We start from the raw sequence: 26,441 nt of genomic DNA on the forward strand, positions 1-26,441 counted from the left end.
CTTAAAAGCCCAAACAGCACGTATTGATTTTTGATTGTTTGTTTTTCTCTCTCTCTTGCTCTGACTTTCTCTGCTCCTGACAGAGGGGGTGTGAGCAGGGGGGCTGTTCACACCCCTAGAGGATATGGACGCTCGTCTAAAAAATGATGAAAGACTACCTTCACATTGCTCCCTTCCTTGCTGGACTAATTTGCGGCTGCTTTCTCAAGCGATATGCTTCCCGCACGGTACTTCGCATACTTAAAAGTTTGAACAGCACCTATCGGTTTTTGATTGTTTGCTTTTCTCTCTCTCTCTGACATTCATACTTAAAAGCCCAAACAGCACCTATTGATTTTTGATTGTTTGCTTTTTTCACTCTCTCTCTCTTTCTGACATTCTCTGCTCCTGAAGCGCACTCCTTTGAAGAGGAAGATATGTTTGCATTCTTTTATTTGTGAGACGGAACTGTCATCTCTGTCTTGTCATGGAGCACAGTTTAAGCTTTTGAAAAAGAGACAAATGTTTGTTTGCAGTGTTTGAATAAAGTTCTTGTCTTTCTACAACCTCCAAGTGTGACAATATAAAAATAAACATATAAACATATGGTTTTTACTTCGCGGATTTTCACCTTTCGCAGGGGCCTCTGGAACGCAACCCCCCGCGATGGAGGAGGGATCACTGTATTTATGATTGTTAGTTTGTGCAAATACTTTTGAGCCCCTGAAAATATAGGGACCATGTATAAAAGCGTCTAGTTCCTAAACAGCTCACAGAATATTTTTATTAAACCCTTAAATTAAAGCTCAAAGTCTATATTCTAGTCACAGCTCGATTTGTTTCAAATCCTTTGTGGTGGCATACAGAGCCAAAATTATGACTATTTTGTCACTGGCCACATATTTATGGACCTGACTGCATTTGCCGTTCTCTTTAATAAGGAAAGCCAGTCAGTTTTTGCATACTCAGATGGATGCTTAACAGTTCTAGCATAAAACAACTGCAAATCTGAGATCTCCAGTACAAGATTACCGTTTACATTTTGATCCAAGAGCACAGCAGCAGCGGTAGGAAAATCTGTCCCAGAATTCTTTCTCCGAATGGGGTTTGTTTAAGAGGTAAAAGGCTGTCTGTTTTTTCTAATGATTGATGCAATATGCTAACCTCTCAGAAATGCAAACAGGTTGCTCCTGGAACAGATGTGCAAAAACACATCTGTAAAATAGCACATTGTTACATAATGCACCTGAAGCAATATGATATGGACGGTAGTACAAGGAAAAAACACACAACTGTTTGTTTATAGTCAGATATCATTTAAATAATGACGTTATAATAGTCTTCAAGGAAATGCTTTCTTTGTTGTTACATATTTGATTTATGTTCAAAGAGCAACACTCAGCCTAACAGCCCTATTTAGACATTAGGTTGATTGGTGAAATATGCCAAAGCGTTCTTTACAGCAAATTTGATGGTTTGACAATTTTTTTCCTGAAAATGTGCAGTATAGATGTCTTAGGCAAACATTTTTACCCCAGCGCCTCATCATGCTTTGCAAAGCCAGGTTGATCATACATTGTACTCCACCTCATATCTTAAGGTGCTGCCCAATATGCTTCCCATGTGCAAACATCACCCTTTTAATCTCTGTGTCATTAAGTTTGGGTTTTTCATATTCAGTTTTGGGGGGCCTTCTTTAATCATCCTTTGCTTTTAATTGGTCTCCTTAATTAAGCAAGCTGTTTTATCACAGTTTGAATGTTTTGGTGTTTGGGTTTGCTGCACTTTGAAAAGAATTTAACAAGCATTTATGTACGGTATGTTACTTCTGAATGATTTTTTTTTAACCATCATAATTTAGATTCTGCTTTTTCAGGTTTTGTGGTTATTTGAGCAATGATTAACTGATGAACACACGTCCGTCTGATACAGAGGTAGCTACAGGCCTTCTGTTTCATTTGCATTAGTGTCCACTCAGCTTGATGCCACTTGTCAATATTAGCGTAAGGGATCAAACTTCACTTAAACGATTAATTAAACAATGACATCAATTCAAGTAAAATGACCCAGTGATTGAGAAACTGGTTAGAATAAACCTGCATTTACTGGGGGTACCCCAGAAATAAATTTAAAAACCACTGCTAGGAAAGCATGCAAATGCTTGTGACAAGCACTACTTTTACCTCAATTAAAAGGGAATACAGTAATCCCTCCTCCATCGCGGGGGTTGCGTTCCAGAGCCACCAGTGAAATAAGAAAATCCGCGAAGTAGAAACCATATGTTTATATGGTTATTTTTATATTGTCATGCTTGGGTCACAGATTTGCGCAGAAACACAGGAGGTTGTAGAGAGACAGGAACGTTATTCAAACACTGCAAACAAACATTTGTCTCTTTTTCAAAAGTTTAAACTGTGCTCCATGACAAGACAGAGATCACAGTTCTGTCTCACAATTAAAAGAATGCAAACATATCTTCCTCTTCAAAGGAGTGCGCATCAGGAGCAGAGTCTGTCAGAAAGACAGAGGAAAGCAAACAAATCAATAGGGCTGTTTGGCTTTTAAGTATGCGAAGCACCGCCGGTACAAAGCTGTTGAAGGCGGCAGCTCACACCCCCTCCGTCAGGAGCAGGGAGAGAGAGAGAGAGAGAGACAGAGAAAAACAAACAGTGAAAAATTAATACGTGCCCTTTGAGCTTTTAAGTATGCGAAGCACCGTGCAGCATGTCGCTTCACGAAGCAGCTGCACACAGAAGGTAGCAACGTGAAGATAATCTTTCAGCATTTTTAGACGAGCGTCCGTATTGTCTAGGTGTGCGAACAGCCCCCCTGCTCACACCCCCTACGTCAGGATCAGAGAAAGTCAGCGCAAGAGAAAGAGAGAAAAGTAAGTTGGGTAGCTTCTCAGCCATCTGCCAATAGCGTCCCTTGTATGAAATCAACTGGGCAAACCAACTGAGGAAGCATGTACCAGAAATTAAAAGACCCATTGTCCTCAGAAATCCGCGAACCAGCAAAAAATCCGCGATATATATTTAAATATGCTTACATATAAAATCCGCGATAGAGTGAAGCCGCGAAAGGCGAAGCGCGATATAGCGAGGGATCACTGTAACCGTTAAAATCGGACAGCTGAGATGTACACAGCAAATTTGAGAAAAAGCAATACCATCAAACTTGCAAACATTCAGACGTCCTAATGTTGCCATGTTCAGGTCAGGGAGCTTGCACTGGTACAGCGCGGTGCCACACCCACCACATAATGAAATAGGCAGACACGCGGTCCAGTACCACCCTCTGGAAATGGCCATCTATCTGTGGCAACCAGCTATTATGTGGGTGTCCCCTTGGCCTGGTCCAGCTGCTCAGGTCCTCAGCAAAGAGAATCCTATGAGCTGGATCACCCACTGCTGTAACTGACGCTCCCTCACAATGCAGGTAATGTGCTTCCTTTGTGACTCCATGAGCATCTGCTTGTTTGAAACAAAGTCAAACCAGCGGTAGCCAAGTATTCTGAGGTAAGTAAAGGCTGCTGAGGAAAGTAAACCTCATGACGCTGTCAACACTTTCTCTGCTGCCAGGCACACTGCTGATGGCTGTGCCCAAGAGGTCATTAATGACCTGATGTTGGTTTTTACCAGGACACTCACAAGCCCAGACACTCAGACTTCTCGCTCAGTCTCTTGATCAGAGCTTCTATTGACTCTGTGAAGATCACAGCATTGTCGGCAAAGTCGAAGTCCGTGAATCTTTTTTAACCAACAGATGCTCTACAGCTGCTGAAGCCCACAACCCTACATAACACTCAGTCCATGCCAGCTTTGAAGAGAGTAGGAGCAGCACACACCCCTGACGAACCCCAGTGTCAACTGGGAAAAATGCAGAGGTTCTGCCTCCACTCAAAATAGTACTCACAGTACCAGTGTAAAGGCCGGCCATGATATCCAGCAACTTTGGGGGGATTCCACAAAGTCTTGGGATATCACACAGGGCAGCTCTATTATCTGAGTCGACTAAGGGTGCAAGGAAACTCTGCCGATTATTTATTTTTGTACACAATGAGAACCAGGATTCCAGTATGCGGTTGATGGTAGACTTCTTAGCCATAAAGCCAGACTGCTCCGGTTGCTGGTAAGGTAAGCAAGTGATCACGGATCCTATTGTGGGTGACCTGAGCAAGGACCATACCTGGCACAGTAGAGATATCATATTACTATGGCAAACCCAAAATGTTTACATACCAATTATCACTTGGCATTGAAAAATAAAAATATAAATAAAATGTATTATTATTTGAAAGGTGGTCCTTGCTGGCAGCCTTCATCATAAGGAGCAGACTGGGTGGTGCAGAGTTGATTATGGAGATTACTGTGGCGTAATCTAACTGCTTTATCAGTTCACATCCCAGTAACAGTAGAGTTCAGTTGTTCGGCTCAGTGGTAGTCATTGAAGACCAGAGATGTGCTTTAATTTAGTTTGTTGTTCCACACAGTGAGAAATAAGGGTTGAATTTTAAAACTGTCATTTTCACTCATCAAAGCTGAGAGGGTGGGCTCTTTTAAGTACAAATTGAATGATTAATGCTGTGGGTTAAATAAATGCTTTTTCCTTTCTCCCCCAGAAACTGGATCTGACCACTAAGAAAATGATCCATGAAGGCCCTTTACTTTGGAGAGTGAGGAAGGACAAAATAATCGGTAAGATATTGTTCAGTTTACTGTATCTACAAATATTTTATTGCTACTTATTTGCTTGTAATTCAGCATTGTACCATACGTTTGGACCGAAGTGTGCTCATATTTCCAGTTGTAACTAGAAATGCACCTCTAAGTTGTATGGAAATAAAAATATATATATAAATCTCAACATTAAAATGTGGAACATTTTGGAAGAGAGAGGTAGAAAAAAGACAAAGGAAGGTTGACAGAAGTTAAAAAGGAGAGATGAGTTGATGGGCAGTTTTGGGTTTTAAGACTATGAACAGAATATGCTTCAATAAAATTCAAAGATGTCTTGTCTCATATAAGAAGCTCAGAGGCTCTATGATTGATTTGTCTCTCACCATAAGAAGTAAAAGGGAGAAACCTAGCTGTGTATTTTTGAATGTCCCCTTGGGATTAATAAAGTTATCCATCCATCCACCCATCGACAGTTAGGGACTTCTTTTGGACCAGAAGCAAGCATCAGAAGGGCAGGCCTGAAACTTGTGGAAACAGATACCTAGTGCCCCCATGGGGGATGAACAAAACAGTAAAGACAAGTCAGACCCACCTTAAGGTGCTTACAGGGAGTTATAACAACAACAACAACATGTATCTATATAGCACGTTTTCATACAAATGATGAAAGTCAAAGTGCTTTACAAGAAAAAAAAAAAGAAAAATATATAAGAGTAGGCAATACTAAGTAACAAAGAATAAAGTAAGGTCGAATGAGCAGGAAAAAGACAGAAAAAAAAAACTTCAGAGGGCTGGAGAAAAAAATATAAAATCTGCAGGGGTTCCGAGGCCATGAGACCACCCAGCACCCACTGGGCATTCTAGCTAACATAAATGACCTAAATCAGTCCTCTTAGTTTATAGGCTTCACATGGAAGAATTAGATGATGATGGTCATGTGGACCTCTGGCCTTCAATCCATCAGTGTAGGGACTGCATGGTGCCCAGATCAAGTGGTGGTGGTGCAGGGGTTAGTAGGGATTGTGGAGCCATGATAAAAAAAAACGATAATTAAATGCATATACAGAATATCAGGGTTACTCTAAAATTAAGCTAAAGTCATATTAAAATAATGTGTTTTTAGCAGTGTTTGTAAAGTACTCCACCATATTAGCCTGGCGAATTTCTATTGGTAAGCTATTCCAGATTTTAGGTGCATAACAGCAGAAGGCGCCTCACCACTTCTTTTAAGTTTAGCTCCTGGAATTCTAAGCAGACACTCATTTGAAGATCTAAGGGTACGATTTGGGGTATAAGGTGAGAGGCATTCTGAAATATAGGATGGAGCAGATTATTGAAGGCTTTGTAAACCATAAGCAAGTTTTTTAAAGTCAATTCTAAATGGCACATGTAACCAGTAATGTGACATCAAGATGTGCTTGGATTTTCTTTTCCTAGTTAAGATTTTGGCAGCTCCATTCTGCACTCGTTGCAATTGAGTGATGTCTTTTATGGGTGGTCCTGTGAGGAGTGCGTTACAGTAATCTAGTCGACTGAAAACAAAAGCATGAACAAATTTTTCAGCATCTTGCAAAGTTGGTGTATAAGAGATCTAATTTTTGCTGTATTTCTTAAGTGAAAAAATGCTGTCCTAATGATCTGATTAATAAGTGATTTAAAATTCAGGTCAGAGTCAATAGTTACCCCTAAATTCTTTACCTCTGTCTTGACTTTTAAGCCTAATGCATCAAGTTTATTTCTAATAACCTCATTATATCCATTTTTGCCAATCACTAAGATTTCTGTTTTCTCCTTATTTAGTTTGAGAAAATCACTACTCATCCATTCAGAAACACAAATAAGACATTGGAGTCAGTGAACCAAGAGAATTGGGGTCATCAGGCACTATTGATAAATACAGTTGTGTGTCATCAGCATACAGTAGTTGTGGTAGCTCACGTTATGCCCTGAGATAATCTGACCTAATGGAAGCATGTAAATCGAAAAGAGCAGCGGACCCAGGATAGAGCCTTATTGAACACCATATAGAATATCATATAGATATAGACTATTTCCAAATTAAACTTGGCTGGTTATTTTACTGGAGTGATGTTTAATAATTGGTAAAATTAAGGTCCCAGAGAAGGAGGATTGAGAAGCAAAGGAAGAAGATTGAGGCAAATTAAGAGTTGGGAGTTTTTTAAGAAGCTCATAATAGAGAATGAAGAGAATAATGTGACTAGACCAAGGATGAAAAGAGAGAAAAGCCCTGCATGCACTGCAAAAAATGCATATGCAAAAACTAGACAAAAAAAACTTTAAATGAGAGTTGTTTTGCTTTTATTTAGCAAAACAATCTGCCAATGGGGTAAGCAAAATTTACTTGACAAGATTTCTCAAAGCATGATAAATAATTGTAAATACGAGTTTTTTGACAAGTCAATAATTCTTACAATAAGTAAAACAAGATTTAATGCTATGATATAAATACTTTTCACTTGCTTAGATTTAATTTTTTGCAGTGTGTCTTGTGGGAGACTTGGGAAGACTCAATGAGTAATTTGGAGGAGGGGGTGGGGGTGTACCACCAAATCCAGATAGGCCCAGTAGTAGAGTTCCTTATCAAAAAGGAGTGGTCAGCTCCAGAATATTTATATTTCCGCATTGGGATGAATAAAGTACTTTAATATTTGTCTGCCAATCAACATAATAGCTTCGCTGGAGACACTGACATCGTGATTGGGGACTGAAATGGAAGAAGTGCTGAATACTGAATGTTCTGTGTGGGAGTTAACTAATATTTATGTTTTGCTACTAAACACTTTGGGTGTTATACAGCTTTTCTTCCCACTTTGGAAGATTTTCTGTTTTTTTTTCCTCACACACACACAAGCAAAAGTAGTTGAGTTTTTGAAAAGGAATTTGTGTTCAAAGGTACTTCCTGCACAAGTGCACCATTCCAGGTAATAGTTAAAAGTAACCATAGTTCCTTAGTGAGAGTATATTAAGGCGTGAAAAGAATAAGTAGATAATGCCATACATAGTGTACATACTGGGACAAATTAGCGCTAGTAAAGAGATAGGACATAAGCTTCATTTATAAGAAAGAAAGTGTTGATTTTGAGTGTATCGTGGGCAGCAGACCAGGCCTGAAGGCTTAAAGGGGTTCTGCATTGGAAAAACTATAAACTTAAGGGGCACAGAGCAGGGAAAGCAATGGTAGACACCGTCTTGTGAATAAGTAGATAACCACTGTCACAGCAACCTGTCGTATTCAGTAATCAGGTTTTCTTAGTGAGAAGGAATTAGGGTGTAAAAAGGATTACCAGGACTCCTATCAGGAAGAGTTAGCATTAACAAGAGAGCAGGGGCTGCATTAGGTGTTCATTAATAGGGAGGAACATGTTTGAAGTACGAACAGTGCAGGCAGGGAGTAATATTTTAATTATAAAGGGATGAGCAGTTCAGTAATACAAATTCTGATTTTAATAATGAAGTCAATACAATGCAAGTCCTGTTTGTTAGACTTTTTGGAGGGTGGCTTTAATCAGTTGGTGTTCCTTGAAGGCTACATCTGCAGGAGATGTCAGATGATCTGGTATGTTGAGCTCAGGGTTGCTGAAGCTGAGGAGAAAGCTAGCCTGCTTTGTAGTAGAGAATTGGTGGACCTGGCCCTGGTGTCCTTTACGGAGATGGTGTGCACCCCTAATTTAGAGTGGTAAGAGACACCAGACCAGTTAGAAATAGGTGGGTCTCAGTAGGACATAGATGCAAATTAAAGGGGGCATCAACACTAGAATTGGTCAGAACATTTTCAGGACTTGGCAGAGTTGAATGGTAACTCTGAAAACTCTGAGGCGGTAGACATGTATGCAGAGCCTCAACAAGTCACCTCAAATTTATTTTCCAGTAGAAGAGAAATGGAGATAGGCTAAGATGAAATCAAACAAATCACCAGGACCAGATACATTAATCCTTACATGCTTAAGGAGGTTAGTTAAGTGCCTATATTCTTGAGAAATATATATTTAGAAAGTCACTAAGGACTGGAAAATAGCAAATATTATCACATTATGTGAAAAAGGGTGATCAGACAGATCCAAGTAACTATAGGCCAGTAAGCTTAACATGCATCACAGATAAATTAATGGAAGGAATTAGAATTAAGGAGAAGATTGAGCATTAAATAGAGAAAGAAGTGTTAGTGAATAGTCAACATGGGCTCAGACAGAGGGGTTGTATTTTTTTTCCCAATATGTTAAAATTCTATGAGGAAAAACTAGAGGTGCATATCATATTATTTCTCTTGATTTTCAGAAGGCATTTGATAAGGTCCTACATGAGAAGCATCAAACTTAAAGTGTGGAGTTCAGGGTGGAGTATGTAGATGGATGAAAAATTTTTCTAAAACACAATTACATCTTGCCTGAAGAAGAGGCCTGAGTTGCCTCGAAAGCTTGCATATTGTAATCTTTCTAGTTAGCCAATAAAAGGTGTCATTTTGCTTGGCTTTTCTCTACATTCATAATGGCTAACACGGTACAACACCCTAGTACTTCTAAAACACAGAAAGCAATGTTAAATGGTGTGAGGAACTTTGTCAGAATTGGTGTAGTTACAACTGATGGCCCTTAGGGGTCAGTGCTAGGACCACTACTATATTTAATAAGTATAAATGATCAGGATAGGAATGTAAATATCAAGCAGGTTATGTATGCAAATGATACCAAACTAAGATGGAATTAGGAGTCGTAGTGGACTGCCAGACAGTGTTCAGAAGCCATTAAAAAGGCTAACAGAATATTAGGTTATATAGCACCTTGCTGTGTGGAGTACAAGTCACAGGGAGGTTATACTCAAGCTCTATAACACACTGGTGAGACCTCATCTGGAGTTTTGTGTACAGCTGGACATACTGTAGCAGCGCTAGAAAAGGTCCAGGGAATACTGACTAGGCTGATTCCAGGGCTACAGGGGATGAGTTATAAGGAAAGATTAAAAGAACTGAGCCTTTTCAGTTTAAACAAAAGAAGATTAAGAGGAGACCTGATTGAAGTGTTTAAAATTATAAGAGAATTAGTAAATTTGCCTTTACTGAAGGTGTTTCAGGTTGTCACAGTTGCACAGTACTTAGTGCTGCTACATTACTGATACAGCATCCTGGGTTAGAATTTAACATCCAGTTATTGTTTATGTGGGGTTTGTACATTCTCCATGTGTTTTTTGGGGGGTTCCTTCCAACATCCTGCAAAAATATGCCTGTCAAGTTAGCTGGCAATTCCAAATTTTCTAAAGTTTTAGTGCAAGTTTGGGTATGTAAATGACTGGGCCTTGCAATGGTCTGGTGCCCTGTTAATGGCAGTTCCCTGCTTTATGCACACTGCTTCCAGCATAGGCTGTAGCTTCCAAGGAGAATACTAAATGGAGTCCTTAGTATTGAGACTGTAATGTTTATTTATTGAGTAATGGCTTTGAAATGTCTGCAACTGATCTGGAGATATGTGAAACTGATTGTTGTTTTTTTTTTTTTCTATTGTAGAGCTCCAGGCTCTCTTGCTGGAAGATCAGCTTATTCTTTTGCAACGTGTAGATGACCGATTTGTTTTACGCTTTCGTACTAAATATGTGGAAGGTGGCAGATCAGACTTAAAAACGGTCTTTAGTCCTGTTATTAATCTTGATTCAATATTGGTCAGATTGGTTGCTACTGGTAAGTAAAATGAGTTGGTTTGTTAGATATTTCTTTCTCTTTTTTTATTTCTGTTTTTGTACTTACTTTTGTTATTTCTGTTTTTGTCATTTTTTCAATTTTAATTTGAATGTCTGTACTAAATAATGATATACACTAAAGCTGTTTTTTCTTACATGACTCTGTTTAAATCAGAATTGAATGTTCAATAGTTTTATTTAAATTTATTGTTAATACTTTAAAATACAATAAAACCTTGATTATCTTTCAGGGGTTAAGACCAAGGCCGTGATGGATAAGAGAAAAGACGGATAACAGAACAGCTACTTTAAAAATGATATACAGTAGATTAGTTTAGTGAAAAGTTATTTATTTACAAAACAAAACTGCATAAACAAAATATAGTATTAACTAAATTAATTCATATAATATTGTAACAACTACATTAATGAGAAAATACAATTCCAGAGGTACTGGAGTTTTCTACATTTTACTTGGAGTCTTTGTTCCGTAACAGACGGTGCCCTGTTTTATACTCCGTTATCTGAGTTATGGAGAGCACCTCCAAAACGATAAACTGATTAGTAGGGAAACCTTTTTTTAATCTCCTGCCACTTAATTTCATCTTTCTCTATACTGCAAATACTCCTGCTTATTGTCTCCTGACTTCGTACTCAAAACTTCCTTCTGCCGTGCCTTTCTCTTTCTCCTAACTTGTCCTGTCACTCATCTCCTAAGAGGCATGTCTGCTTCTTACAGAACAGAAGCCCTTCACCCAGTCCCATCACTCATGTCATTCATTCCCCCCTTTCTGCTCCCGCATTACACATCACAAGCTGCCTGCACATCATAATATACAGTCATTTGAAAAAGTTTGGGAACCCCTCTCAGCCTGCATAATGTACTCTACTTTCAACAAAAAAAGATAACAGTGGTATGTCTTTCATTTTCTAGGAACATCTGAGTACTGGGGTGTTTTCCGAACAAAGATTTTTAGTGAAGCAGTATTTAGTTGTATGAAATTTAATCAAATGTGAAAAACTGTCTGTGCAAAACTTTGGGTCCTCTTGTAATTTTGCTGATTTGAATGCTTGTAACTGCTCAATACTGATTACTTGCAACACCAAATTGGTTGGATTAGCTCATTAAGCCTTGAACTTCATAGACAGGGGTGTCCAATCATGAGAAAATGTATTTAAGGTGGTCAATTGCAAGTTGTGCTTCCCTTTGACTCTCTTCTGAAGAGTGACAGCATGGGATCCTCAAAGCAACTCTCAAAAGATCTGAAAACAAAGCTTGTTCAGTATCATGGTTTAGGGGAAGGCTACAAAAAGCTATCTCAGAGGTTTAAACTGTCAGTTTCAACTGTAAGGAATGTAATCAGGAAATGGAAGGCCACAGGCGCAGTTTCTGTTAAACCCAGCAGGTCTGGCAGGCCAAGAAAAATACAGGAGCGGTATATGCACAGGATTGTGAGAATGGTTACAGACAACCCACAGATCACCTCCAAAGACCTGCAAGAACATCTTGCTGCAGATGGTGTATCTGTACATCGTTCTACAATTCAGCTCATTTTGCACAAAGAACATCTGTATGGCAGCGTGATGAGAAAGAAGCCCTTTCTGCACTCATGCCACAAACAGAGTCACTTGTTGTATGCAAATGCTCATTTAGACAAGCCAGATTCATTTTGGAACAAAGTGCTTTGGACTGATGAGACAAAAATTGAGTTAGTTGGTCATAACAAAAAGCGCTTTGCATGGCGAAAGAAGAACACCGCATTCCATAAAAAACGCCTGCTACCTACTGTCGAATTTGGTGGAGGTTCCATCATGCTGTGGGGCTGTGTGGCAAATTCAGGGACTGGGGCCCTTGTTAAAGTCGAGGGTCGGATGAATTCAACCCAATATCAACAAATTCTTCAGGATAATGTTCAAGCATCAGTCACAAAGCTGAAGTTACGCAGTGGTTGGATATTCCAACAAGACAATGACCCAAAACACAGTTCGAAATCTACAAAGGCATTCATGCAGAGGGAGAAGTACAATGTTCTGGAATGGCCGTCATAGCCCCCTGACTTGAATATCATCGAAAATCTATGGGATGATTTGAAGCAGGTTGTCCATGCTCGGCAGCCATTAAATTTAACTGAACTGGAGAGATTTTGTATGGAAGAAGGTCAAAAATACCTCCATCCAGAATCCAGACACTCAGCAAAGGCAGGCTATAGGAGGCATCTAGGGGCTGTTATATTTGCAAAAGGAGGCTCAACTAAGTATTGATGTAATATCTCTGTTGGGGTGCCCAAATTTATGCACCTGTCTAATTTTGTTATGATGCATATTGCATATTTTCTGTTAATCTAATAAACCTAGTGTCACTGCTGAAATACTACTGTTTCCATAAGGCATGTCATATATTAAAAGGAAGTTGCCACTTTGAAAGCTCAGCCAATGATAAACAAAATCCAAAGAATTAAGAGGGGTTCCCAAACTTTTTCATATGACTGTATTAACAAAATATAACAGAATTTAAAGAGAATTATAATACAGAAGAACATTAATGCAGAATAACATTACCATTAGTGGTTTCCATTTTTGACACATCACGCTTTATTTTGTTCACTGTTGTTCTTCCTACTCTGTAAATTGAAGCAATACTTGAAGCACTGTCGCCATTTTGTAAACGTTTAATGATTTCAATTTTTTGTGACAATTCCAACACCACACACATACGTTTATTGGACATAACAAAATATAACAGATTGATTATAACAAAAGAGAATAGCTACGAAATGCTATTAAAACTGAAGGTGCGTAACTGACACTGTCATTTCAAATTGCAGCCTGACATGTGGTGCTGGGGAAGAGCAGTAAGTGCTAGCTAGCGCAAGGGAGAGTTGTTCTAATGTGCATAGCTTGCAGCATACCACATGGTACAGTAATAGGTAGGTGCTGACATGTGCAGTGTTGGTTTTATTTTTTTTTTAATTGGCCCTGAATGACGGTTAGTTGAGTAATGGATAATCAAGGTTTTACTGTATTCCTTCTTTTTTTACACACAAACACATGGGTCTATACAAGATAACAGGCCATTTACCCCAACATAGTGCTGAAATTCTGTTTATTTTAACCTTAATCGTTTATACTATCTAGTGTATGAAGAAATATTCTCTAACGTGAGGGTGAATCTTTTTCTAAACCTGTATGGTTGTGGTTTTGCTAAAGAACAATTTTAACTTCCTTCCCGTCCCTTATTCAAATTTCAGGAACTTATGCTATGTAATCTCTTAATTGAGAAGTTATATACAGTAATCCCTCCTCGATCGCAGGGGTTGCATTCCAGAACCCCCCGCGAAAGGTGAAAATCTGTGAAGTAGAAACCATATGTTTATATGGTTATTTTTATATTGTCATGCTTGGGTCACAGATTTGCACAGAAACACAGGAGGTTGGAGAGAGACAGGAAGTTTATTCAAACACTGCAAACAAACATTTGTCTCTTTTTCAAAAGTATAAACTGTGTTCCATGACAAGACAGAGATGACAGTTCCGTCTCACAATTAAAAGAATCCAAACATATCTTCCTCTTCAAGGAGTGCACGTCAGGAGCAGAGAATGTCAGAGAGAGAGAGAAAAGCAAACAAAAATAAATAGGGCTGTTTGGCTTTTAAGTATGCGAAGCACCACCGCACGAAGCAGTTGCAAGGAAGGCAGCAATGTAAAGGTAGTCTTTCAGCATTTTTTAGAGGAGCGTCCGTATCCTCTAGGCCAGTGTGCAAACAGCCCCTCTGCTCACACCCCCTCCATCAGGAGCAGAGAATGTCAGAGAGAGAGAGAGAGAGAGAGAGAAAAGTACGTTGGGTAGCTTCTCAGCCATCTGCCAATAGCGTCCCTTGTATGAAATCAACTAGGCAAACCAACTGAGGAAGCATGTACCAGAAATTAAAAGACCCATTGTCCTCAGAAATCCGTGAACCAGCAAGAAATCCGCAATATATATTTAAATATGCTTACATATAAAATCCGCGATAGAGTGAAGCCGCGAAAGGCGAAGCGCGATATAGCGAGGGATCACTGTGTGTATATATATATATATATATATATATATATATATATATATATATATATATATAGAACACAATTTCACATAGGAAATATATAAAGTTAAGTAGGTACTATAAATTAAAAAAAATATCTTGCCCTCCCTGCCGCTTTATAATGGAGGATATGGGACGCCACTAGAATATGAAAGCTTAAACACTTACTGATAAAGTGGCAAAAATTTCAGTATAAGAAAACATGCTTTCCATGTTTCTGATACATATTTAGGATATCAAAACGGATCTGGAAATATTAATTTTATCATATATTCATTCCTGGTGCTATTTTGCCAAAGGTAAGGATATTTTCTATTCGCTTCTGTGAGTTCTTAGATATTTACGAAAATAAATCGGGACAAAAACCGACCACGTGCCATGAGGCGTTTGCTGTGATTTGTTTTTTTGGGAGGAAGCCACGCCTCAGGTCGGGGGGATGAAAGATTATTGATGAGATGGCTTGCACAGCTGGTCTTCTTCAAAAATGACATGTTTATAATGAGTGTGTGTGTGTAATTGTAAGACATGAATCAGTACTTGACAAGTGTCTTGGACACATTTCTAGTTTCTGGTGGTGCCCAGTGTGGCATTAGCCTCCATGGTAAGGCACCAGTGCGGGCAAGATATATTTTTTTAAGACTTTTTGAAACACTTTAGAACGTAATTTTGTGTGGCAAATACGCTTGTGTATCATGTCTGTGAAGAAATACCTTCAAGCTGAAAAAAAACAAACTTATTTGTTAATATCTATTAAATATCTCCTGACAATTTAAGATGTTACATCTTAAATCGTTACTAGTCACTTATAATTTCTGAACCATTTCAAAGCGGTCAGAAAACTGTATGCTTATCCCATCTCTGAGTAGAAAATGGGTCTTTCAAGTCCCTGTTTACTGGGACCTGTTCTAAACACAACTGAGCTTATTAACTCACAGTTTCTCAGTTACAGTAAGAATATTCTATATCTTGCTAACTTATGGGGGGAAAAGACTATACCATTGTCTATGACTATAGAAGATATTATATTCTATTCAAATAAAGCAAACATTAATATGAGTTTAACTCAAAACTTTAACTTTCTAAAATTGGCTCTTACATTTCCGGCCCCTAATTGGCTATGCAGGAGCGGAGTCAATTACTATACTTTACTTCAATATGAGCCAGTTAGCTTTATTTTGACTATTGTTTTCAAATCACTAGCAATAACACTGCAAACAAACATTTTAAAAGTTTCTCATTTTAAAAATTGGTTGTTTCTTGAAGCAGGCACAGTTTGTTCACGGGTCTGTCCAGTGTGCTGGTTTTGGTCTGCACACAAACTCTTCTGACTGCACCTTTGGCATCTGGCATTGTCTTGATGACTCGACCCATTACCCAGGAATTGCGAGGTGTAGCTTTATCTACAATTAAAACAATGTCCCCTGGTTCAAAATTTCTTCTTGGTGCAAGCCATTTTTGACGTTCTTGAAGTATTGGTAGATACTCTTTAGTCCATCTTTTCCAAAACAAATCGGCCATATATTGAATTTGTTTCCAGCGTCTTCTTGGGTATGGTTCATTCTCTGAAACGAGTTCGGGTGGTAATTTAGGTTTTGTCTTCAGTAACAACAAGTGATTGGGTGTGAGTGGTTCTAAATCATTTGGGTCATCTGATGTCTTTGTAAGGGGTCTGTTATTGAGTATTGATTCCACTCTACACATCATTGTAGGAAGGTTTTCATCATCGAGTGTTTGTTGGTTTAGTGTTGAATTTAAGATCTTTCTTATGCTCCTTATTTGTCTTTCCCACACTCCACCTTGATGAGAAGCTGATGGTGGATTGAAAATCCATTTGATTTGTTCTTGCATCATAGCGTCGTTGATTTTTCTGTGTTCCAATTTTTTAATAGCTTCTCGTAGCTCTCTTTCTGCCCCAACAAAATTTGTTCCATTGTCTGAGCGCATGATTTTAACTTGTCCTCTTCTATCGGTAAATCGGAGTATGGCTTGGATACAAGAGTCAGTGTCTAAACTATGTGCAATCTCTATGTGCGCAGCTCTGGTTGTTAAACATGTGAAGATTACTCCGTACCTCTTAACTAGGCTTCTTCCTCTTTTGACTAGGAAGGGGCCAAAATAATCGACTCCGACATTTGTAAACGGTGGTTGGTTTGGTGCTAGGCGATCTTCTGGCAAATCTGCCATTTTTTGCTCACCTACTTTCGCATTGTATCTTCTGCACGTTGTGCACTTTGAAATTATTTTTCTGATAGCTGAATTCGCTTGAGGTATCCAGTATTTCTGGCGTAGCTGTGCGAGCACATAGTTGCGCCCACAATGTCCAATTCGTTTATGAATGTGTTGCAATATGAGAGAAGCAACATGTGAATGCTTGTGTAGAATTGCAGGATGTTTAGCTTCTTCGGGCATTGCAGCTTTGCAGAGTCTTCCTCCAACTCTCAGTATTCCATCTTGTATGATCGGATCAAGTTTATAGATTTGACTGTTCTTTTTAACACAAGTCTTTTTCTTTAAAGCCTTTAATTCTTCTGGAAATTCTTGCTGTTGGCTGAGGCGGATAAGCTCTGATTCGGCTTTAATTAAATCGTCTAGAGAAATTGGTTTTGTTTTTAAAGTCAGTTTATACTTTTTCATGTGCTTTGCAATGAGTGATTTTTGTTTTTCTGGATCACTTTTAGTCTGACTGACTTCTAATTGAAATGTTTTTCTTTCATTTCTTAAGTTTAGCATTAAGTCTTTAAACTTGAGAAACCAAGCCGTTGCTTTCTTCAAGCGATGCCAATTTGAAAAATAAGTGATTAGTTTGTTGATGGGCTCGGTTGCTTCCTCTATTTTTGTCATGTTAACTGCACAGGTTTTAACTTCTTGATCATCTTCAGTGAGTAAATTGTTCAGTTGATCTGGTCTTTTTGGCCACTCCCGTTCGGGCTTCAATAAGAAACTTGGACCTTGTGACCATGTGGTGCTTTTGAGAAAGTTTTCTATGCTTAGCCCTCTGGATGCTTGATCAGCCGGGTTAAGGGCAGATGTGACATACCTCCACTGTGAAGGCTGTGAATGATCTCTGATCACGGAGATTCTGTTGGCAACAAAGGTCTTGAACCGAGTGCTTTCATTTGAAATGTATTTTAGCACCGTGGTGCTATCAGTCCAAAATGTAGATTCTTCTAAGGGCATTTGAAGCTCACCTTTAAGCATTTTGTCCATTTTAACTGCCACAACAGCTGCAGTCAGCTCCAATCTTGGAATCGTGACCTGTTTCAATGGTGCAACTCTTGACTTGCCCATCAGGAATGAACAATGCCTTTTGCCCTCTTCGTTGGTTAAGACAAGGTAAGCGACAGTGCCATATCCATCTTCACTAGCATCTGCAAAATGGTGCATTTGTGCTGTCTTTATGGTTCCAAAGCCGGTAGGTTTGAAGCATCTGTTCACTTTATAGTTTGTAAGTAACTGCAAATCATCCATCCATTTTTTCCATTTCTGAATGTGTTTGACTTCTACTTCTTCATCCCACCCAAATTTCTCTTTGCATAAGTCTCTTAGAATAAGTTTTGCTGGCAATAGGGTGGGTGCTAGAAAAAGTAGAAGTCAAACACATTCAGAAATGGAAAAAATGGATGGATGATTTGCGTTTTCCCAAAGTTTCCAAAATTCAGCAGCTCCAACTCAAAAAAATGGGATTCAACAAAAGCCCGATGCGCAGAAATGATTCCACAGACAAAATATCTTCGTTTTTAAAAGTTTAGTTAAGTTTCAAAATAAAACAGTTCACACAAAAAAGAAAATTAAAATAGCAAAAAAGGGAAAAATTATAATAAGAAAAAATTTAGTTCTAAGCTTATTCTTGTTACATCTTAAATCGTTACTAGTCACTTATAATTTCTGAACCATTTCAAAGCGGTCAGAAAACTGTATGCTTATCCCATCTCTGAGTAGAAAATGGGTCTTTCAAGTCCCTGTTTACTGGGACCTGTTCTAAACACAACTGAGCTTATTAACTCACAGTTTCTCAGTTACAGTAAGAATATTCTATATCTTGCTAACTTATGGGGGGAAAAGACTATACCATTGTCTATGACTATAGAAGATATTATATTCTATTCAAATAAAGCAAACATTAATATGAGTTTAACTCAAAACTTTAACTTTCTAAAATTGGCTCTTACAAAAGGAATAGCTTGTTCACTGCATGTTGGGGATGAGCAAATACCCTAAGTGGGGAAGTTTTAGTACCTTGGGGTCTTATTCATGAGTGAGTGAAGAGGAGGTCATCAGAGCACTGTAACTTGAACTGCTGTATTTTATTTTATTTATTTTATTGTTTCTAATAACTACACTATTATTTGCATGGGGTGGGGTCAAATTTCTGGAATTGTTTAAAATAAAAAAAGTTATTATAAAAGTTATAGCAATTCCTTTTTAGTCACCTTCCAAATCCTCTCTTTGAGATGCAAAAGAGTGCTCCCTCCATTCCTAGAAACATTTCCTATACTTTTGTTATCATGGCATGGACAATAAAGAGAGGCACATCAGACAAATAGGAGGTATTTTATTACTTTACATTGATGAATTCAAGGTTTTATCAATAATAAGTCTTGAATAAGATGGTATTCATTGAGTTATCAATTTAAAGGAGAGATCACCTTCCCCTATCCATTCCCCTTACATCATTAATTGCTATATTTGAAACAAAGCAGAATATAGTTCCATAACATTTATTGACCAGAGAAAAGATTTAATTAGTCCTTATCCCATGATGCAAATGGAGACTAATCTGTACAAAAGCAAAACACAGCTAAAGAATACGGTTGAGTACATGAACAGCCTGGGAAAACAATACAGCAGAAACCGGACAAGTCAAGTCATTTTAGAAGACCAGAGTGAAACTTCAGTGAGAGTCGAAATAATTGAGGTGAATGAGAGATTTAAGCATCACATGAAAGAGTCTACTGATGTAACTTCACAAACAGACCTAGAGAATAGAAAGTAAGAGCCACAAAGTTAAGTTGACATTTAACTGGGATAATTAATATTCTTAAAATATCTCCCAATATGTATATACTGTATATTTTCCAGTGCATTCAATATATAATCTATAAACAAATCCTTCTTTAACAAAACTGAATCCAGTGTTTGCTTTATTCATTTGACAAAGGAAGATGCCACACATAAGAAAGAAAATGATTCTTTGGAAATCTAAAGCATAGTGGGTTTTGAATTTGTTGAATTTCTTTCACCTAACTAATGTTATGATTTGGGTCAGTTCACTAATATTTTTTGATTCAAATACATTTTTCTGTTGCTTTATTTTGTGTCTTTGGTAGTGTAATTATTACATGAGTACTATGTGTTAATAGCTGAGTTATGAATCAGTGAATATTCTTAAAATTGTTTATTTTTAAGTGTGTCATGTTGCCATTTTATAGTTTCTTCAATTTGGGACTGCACTTCTTGGATCCTGCACTCCCAGAATGAACTATATGCCACATCACAAGTGGCATTCAGTATGGGGAATGTGTCACAATACACTGGCACATGTCAGTGCCCACTAATAGTTCACAGCCGCACAGCACTCAAGATGCTCCATAACACAGATAAAGCACAAAGTACTTGGAAATCAAAGTCATCGAGGTTTATTGTAGTGGCAGTCACAATCTAGTATTTGTTGGTGAGAAAAGAACAAAAAAAAATCAACAAGAAAAAGGTGCCATAAAGCGGTAACAATCTGTAAAAATAATAAGAAGCAATTAAACAAAATTCAAATATATTTTGAAAACAGTCGTATCTGAGAGGGAAAAAAAAGAAAAATTTAATAAATAGCCAAAGCTTCCTTTCATTGTAATTTATTGGCAAGGGCTCTGAAAATGCCGATAGTCCAAAGTTTCCAAATAATAAGGATAGTAACAGGGTGTTTTGTCTTGGTAGAGTAATATATTGCTCTACTTTCCCCTTTTGTATTATTAATATGTAGCCTTTGTCAGAATGCCTGAGATCTCCCAGCGTTATCACTGTTTATAAGGTATTATAGTATATAGCTTCTCCCCACCTTCCCTCCTACATCTACTGTATAACCTCAGGCAATTAGGTATAGTAAAAGACAAGCAGAAGTTAAGTTACAATTTAAACAATGTATTATTGATAATATTCATAAATAACAACAATATGCAAGTACATTTGAATATTGGCAACCATACAACCTGATTAAATGGTGATGTGTAGTTTCAGGCAACATACTGACTTGTTAGTTACTTAAAAATGTCTCTAGTTAAGGCATCATTTGAGTTCATCTTTCTTCAGAACAGGCCGCATGCCTGTCTCAATGTGGCTGTCGAGCTGTGTTCTTCACTGTGTTGTCCTTTTCAGTTCATGGTGTGAGATGGTCATTCAGCAGTTTGGTAAGAGAGAGAGAGTGAGTAAAGCAAGCAAATTTATAGATGTTCTGTCCAACCCCTAGAGCCAATAGGACGTTGTGGTACTTAAAGGCTTCTGATACAAGCCAATTCTCAAACAGCCATACTTCACACCAATGGGAGAATAGAACATCTTAACAACTGCCATCCCCCAAAACCATTTGTTGAGGTAAAGCTTGGCAGTTAGGCAACCTGGCTTTGTGTGGGGAATGAGAGAGAGACTCTAGCAGAGAAACATTTGTTTCAAGCATTTCCCCCAACTCTGTCGTAAAATTCACTTTCCTGACTTAGTTTTGCCTAAGTTACAAATAAAGACATACAAAATATTTATCAACTTATATGCAAAATATCACAGCACAACACAGGGGAAAAATGTAAATCTGATACTTGATCAAATGGCACTGTCGCAGCCAAAACTTTCACACCAGAGCTGAAGCACACCCAAAATCTAGAAGGTACCCTGGCTTACCACAATTGAAACAAACATACATCATATATCTTTTAAACAGCCAACAGCACCAAAAAAAAGTTGCAATGCGCACAATAGCAACAGCTATTCTCACCACTCACCCTAAACTAAAAATACAGGGGCTTTTTAACTATTTCTGTCACACTCACCCAAGGCAAATGGCTCATACCACTCTGGGGAAAAAAAAAGGGGATCCATCCCATTATGATCACTTTACGCCTACACATGAACTGCGACTGCTCCCCCACTTCCTAGTTTCACCACTGTTGTCTGTGCAAAATCATCAGCTTGCTGGCATTTTGCAATATAAAGAGAGTAAGGTAGATGTTCGCGCGAAGGATGAAAAACTGCCCATCAACAGACCATAACAACACTGAGCTGGTAAGTGACGGCATTTTATGAAATCTAAAAAGCTAGTTCTCATTGGAAATAAGTATTAACAGTCAGCGTCTTGTGAGGAGTCTTTTCAAATTACTTTTATTTTTTCAGTGCTGTACCTAATAACTCCATGAAATATTGTATTTGGTTAATGAGAGGATGCTACTAGTTCTTCTGGCTCACCGGAGCCGGCAAAGGACCTGGGGCCTTATGCATAACGCCGTGCATAGAATTCACACTATAACATGGCGTACGGACAAAAGCAGAAATGTGTGTATGCACAAAAAAAAAATCCAGATGCATAAATCTGTGCATACGCCAACTTCAATGTTCTTCCGCTACATAAATCCCAGTCAGTGTGAAAAGTAACGCACGTGCACGCGCCTGCTGCCACTCCCCAACTCCTCCCAGAATTACACCGCTTTGAATATGCAAATCAATATAAACAGCCCTTAAGTTCAGCGTTCTATGAAAAGACAATGGCGAAAGCAAGAGGGGGAAATAGAAGAATTTCAGCAAATACCAAGTGGAGGCAAAGAAAAACGTACAATTTGTTGGTTTAAACAGTGGTATAAACAACAAAAGGAAGTTGATCGAGTGACAGAGTGTTGGAGAAACTCGAAAGTTAAAGTTCACAAAGTCACATAGTGCCTGAAATAAAAAAAAGAAGTCAGATATCAGTCGCCATGAAAAGGCGAGTCGTAGCCCACCGTCATATGGAAGCTGATTAGGGTACAGAGAAAAGAAAAAAAAAATAGGCGCACAGTGGGGGAAAAAAATCTTGAAATGTCAACTTTAATCTTGAAATTTCCACTCTAATCACGTAGTTTATTTTGTCATTAAAGTAGAACAACATAAACTTCATCTTAAAATCATTTAATTTACTAGTTTTTTCAAATACCATCGTCACTAAAGTAGCACGTTAAATACTTTGTATTCTATCTGCTGTATTTGTGTGAATCACTACATACTTCTTAAATGGGCTTTCTCTTCCTCCAACTGGACACAGAATTCATTACAGTCATGATATTACAGCTCTCAGAATAATTTAAATACTGAGATGTATACTTGATATTTACGCGGCATAACAGACGAAGGAAGCCATGACAAGACTTTTCACCAAAGTGGGGGCCCGATGTATACTGTCTGCCATTTTCGTTGCTGCGCTGGAAGGATTTTCAAGATCGGATGACGTTATCTCCCATCCATCCATCGGCTTCAAAGGTGTGCCGGGCAGTGTTCCAAGGCTTTATACTCTTTCATCATGTGCAGGCCCCCACTTAGGTAAATCATGCCATTCCAAACAAGGAAAAGAAGATCCAATGTCATGCTGACTTTGTCACACAGAAATAGTACAATGCCCATTTTCATAGTTGTCCCTTTCTTGTCTTCTAATGCTTGCCTAGCAGTTCTAAATGATGAGCCCCTGTGTGCTATATCTGGCTTTGTGTAAGCTGTACATGTGAGAAGAAGCAGATTTATAAAATATTTTTTGTACAGAGCACAGTGACATATTAAACATATAAACTTATTACAATACATCACGATGTGAGCATGGAAACAGGCGTACACAACAATTTTGTTCTAACGCACCGTTTACACGAGGCCCCTGGTGATGGTACTACTGCCATCGCATAATGTCTTTTGATTTTTGATTTACAGCAATTCTCCTTTCTGTTTCAGTAATGATCTCAAGTAATTAACTTACACCACTTTCTAGAGATCTGTTTTCAATATTTTTTGAAAATGGTAGAAGAAAATGCTAGCTACATTAGAAAATTATTAAATAGAAGGTCTTTTACTTTTTTACATCTATGGATTCAGGCCTTGTCCATAATAAGTCTTGAAAAAAGCTTGTGAGTTTTGAGTTGTCAATATAGAGAGTTTATGTCCCACTCCCATATCCAATCCTCTTACCTTATACAAGGCTTACTTGCTGGTTGAAGCACATTTGAAACAGTAAACAAAAGCAGCGTACATCTGAGTACTGTACAGTTTAACACGTAATATTAGTTAATTTAAAGAAATGATCAATTAGTCTTTACTTATTTTCTTGGTTCCACACTTGGATGTATTTCTTATAATATGAGACCATGAGGCGAGGCAATGGATGATCTGTGAACCTGATTAATTACTTTCATGAATTGTGTATCTATACAATTAACCAAAATGTACACTGTTCTAACCTTTAACCTTTAGCAAAGGCCTAGTTAGAGATAAGCAGGTTTTCTTTCTTCTTATCCCAAACAATGACGTGCGTCATTGCAAACTTTGAGAGAATCCCAGTGTTTCTCATATGAAAAATGCCATGTTTGCAATCTAAACAGTTCTGTGCAGATAGACATTATTAAAAATGCAACAGTCATCTCTGTTAGGATAAACAGTAAAACAAAGGTCATAGAAACAGAATTGAAACAGTAAAATTTATAAAGGATAAGATATTCATATTGATAAGCATAATAAAGTTGCACATACAGGTGCTGGTCATAAAATTAGAATATCATGACAAAGTTGATTTATTTCAGTAATTCCATTCAAAAAGTGAAACTTGTATATTAGATTCATTCATTACACACAGACTGATGTATTTCAAATGTTTATTTCTTTTAATTTTGATGATTATAACTGACAACTAATGAAAGTCCCGAATTCAGTATCTCGGAAAATTAGAATATCAATTAAGACCAATGCAAAAAAAGGATTTTTAGAAATGTTGGCCAACTGAAAGGTATGAACATGAAAAGTATGAGCATGTACAGCACTCAATATTTAGTTGGGGCTCCTTTGGCTTGGATTACTGCAGCAATGCGGCGTGGCATGGAGTCGATCAGTCTGTGGCACTGCTCAGGTGTTATGAGAGCCCATGTTGCTCTGATAGTGGCCTTCAGCTCTTCTGAATTGTTGAGTCTGGCGTATTGCATCTTCCTCTTCACAATACCCCATAGATTTTCTATGGGGTTAAGGTCAGGCGAGTTTGCTGGCCAATCAAGAACAGGGATACCATGGTCCTTAAACCAGGTACTGGTAGCTTTGGCACTGTGTGCAGGTGCCAGGTCCTGTTGGAAAATGAAATCTGCATCTCCATAAAGTTCGTCAGCAGCAGGAAGCATAAAGTGCTCTAAAACTTCCTGGTAGACATCTGCATTGACCTTGGACCTCAGAAAACACAATGGACCAACACCAGCAGATGACATGGCACCCCAAACCATCACTGACTGTGGAAACTTTACACTGGACCTCACGCAACGTGGATTCTGTGCCTCTCCTCTCTTCCTCCAGACTCTGGGACCTTGATTTCCAAAGGAAATGCAAAATTTACTTTTCATCAGAGAACATAACTTTGGACCACTCAGCAGCAGTCCAAAGGCGAGACGCTTTTGACACTGTCTCTTGTTCAAGAGTGGCTTGACACAAGGAATGCGACAGCTGAAACCCATGTCTTGCATACGTCTGTGCGTGGTGGTTCTTGAAGCACTGACTCCAGCTGCAGTCCACTCTTTGTGAATCTCCCCCACATTTTTGAATGGGTTTTGTTTCACAATCCTCTCCAGGGTGCGGTTATCCCTATTGCTTGTACACTTTTTTCTACCACATCTTGTCCTTCCCTTCGCCTCTCTATTAATGTGCTTGGACACAGAGCTCTGTGAACAGCCAGCCTCTTTAGCAATGACCTTTTGTGTCTTGCCCTCCTTGTGCAAGGTGTCAATGGTCGTCTTTTGGACAACTGTCAAGTCAGCAGTCTTCCCCATGATTGTGTCGCCTACAGAACTAGACTGAGAGACCATTTATTTAAAGGCTTTTGCAGGTTTTTGAGTTAATTAGCTGATTAGAGTGTGCCACCAGGTGTCTTCAATATTGAACCTTTTCACAATATTCTAATCTTCCGAGATACTGAATGTGAGGCTTTCATTAGTTGTCGGTTATAATCATCAACATTAAAAGAAATAAACATTTGAAATACACCAGTCTGTGTGTAATGAATGAATCTAATATACAAGTTTCACTTTTTGAATGGAACTACTGAAATAAATCAACTTTGTCATGATATTCTAATTTTATGACCAGCACCTGTATATATAGCAGCTGGAAACGGATGTTTTAATGTATGATGTCAAAAAGCCATTAAAGTGCTATGAGTATATTAGAACGTTAGAAAAGTTGTGATGGAAACAGGCCATTCAGCCCAACAAGGTCACCTAGACTGTCCAAAATAACATTAAGTTGGGATTTGATGATCCCTAAAGTCCTGCTCTCCTTGTGTCTATCGGTATTTACGTGATGAAAACTTTTTCTAACATTTTTGTGAAATCTGCTCCTAACAAGTTTATAACAGTGTTCTTGCTTCAGAATTTTCTTTAAAGTTACAACTGGGACTTCCTGTATTAATTCTTTTCATAATTCTGAAACTTTAAGTATGTCCCTTCCTAATGTCCACTTGCTTAATCTGAAAAGGTTCAACTTCTTCAGTATCTCCTCATAATGTATACTTCTTAGTCCAGGATTCAGCCCAGTCATTCTCCTCTATTACTTCTGTTTTTCTTTTGTAATATGGAGAGATGAGATGAGCAATCACTAGTATGTAAATACACCCTCCTTTGACTTGTACATTCACATCATACTATATAAACTATTAGACTTCTTGAGCACTTCTGTTCACTGTAAAGATATAGATAGTGATGAGTCCATTGTGACTTCTCATAAGGTATACTTTTAAGGTTTAGACCTCCGATTGTGTATTCAAATCTAACATGTTTAC

The 26,441-nt window shown here is 38.2% G+C and overlaps 1 protein-coding gene across 7 annotated transcripts in view; it reads left to right on the forward strand.

The window, feature by feature from the left end:
- arhgef11 (Rho guanine nucleotide exchange factor (GEF) 11) overlaps nucleotides 1–26,441 on the forward strand; it is a 212,617-nt gene that overhangs the window by 133,578 nt on the left and 52,598 nt on the right. For all 7 annotated transcript variants that reach the window (XR_007933657.1, XM_051919914.1, XM_051919917.1 and 4 more), the window contains 2 exons: nucleotides 4,601–4,676; nucleotides 10,177–10,347. Coding sequence is in view for 6 of the 7 variants with exons in the window: in XM_051919914.1 (XP_051775874.1) it covers nucleotides 4,601–4,676; nucleotides 10,177–10,347 (247 nt within the window). In the remaining variant the exon portion in view is untranslated. The remainder of the gene's footprint in view (nucleotides 1–4,600; nucleotides 4,677–10,176; nucleotides 10,348–26,441) is intronic.

Source organism: Erpetoichthys calabaricus, chromosome 16, assembly GCF_900747795.2.
Source record: "Erpetoichthys calabaricus chromosome 16, fErpCal1.3, whole genome shotgun sequence".
Lineage (NCBI taxonomy): Eukaryota > Metazoa > Chordata > Cladistia > Polypteriformes > Polypteridae > Erpetoichthys > Erpetoichthys calabaricus.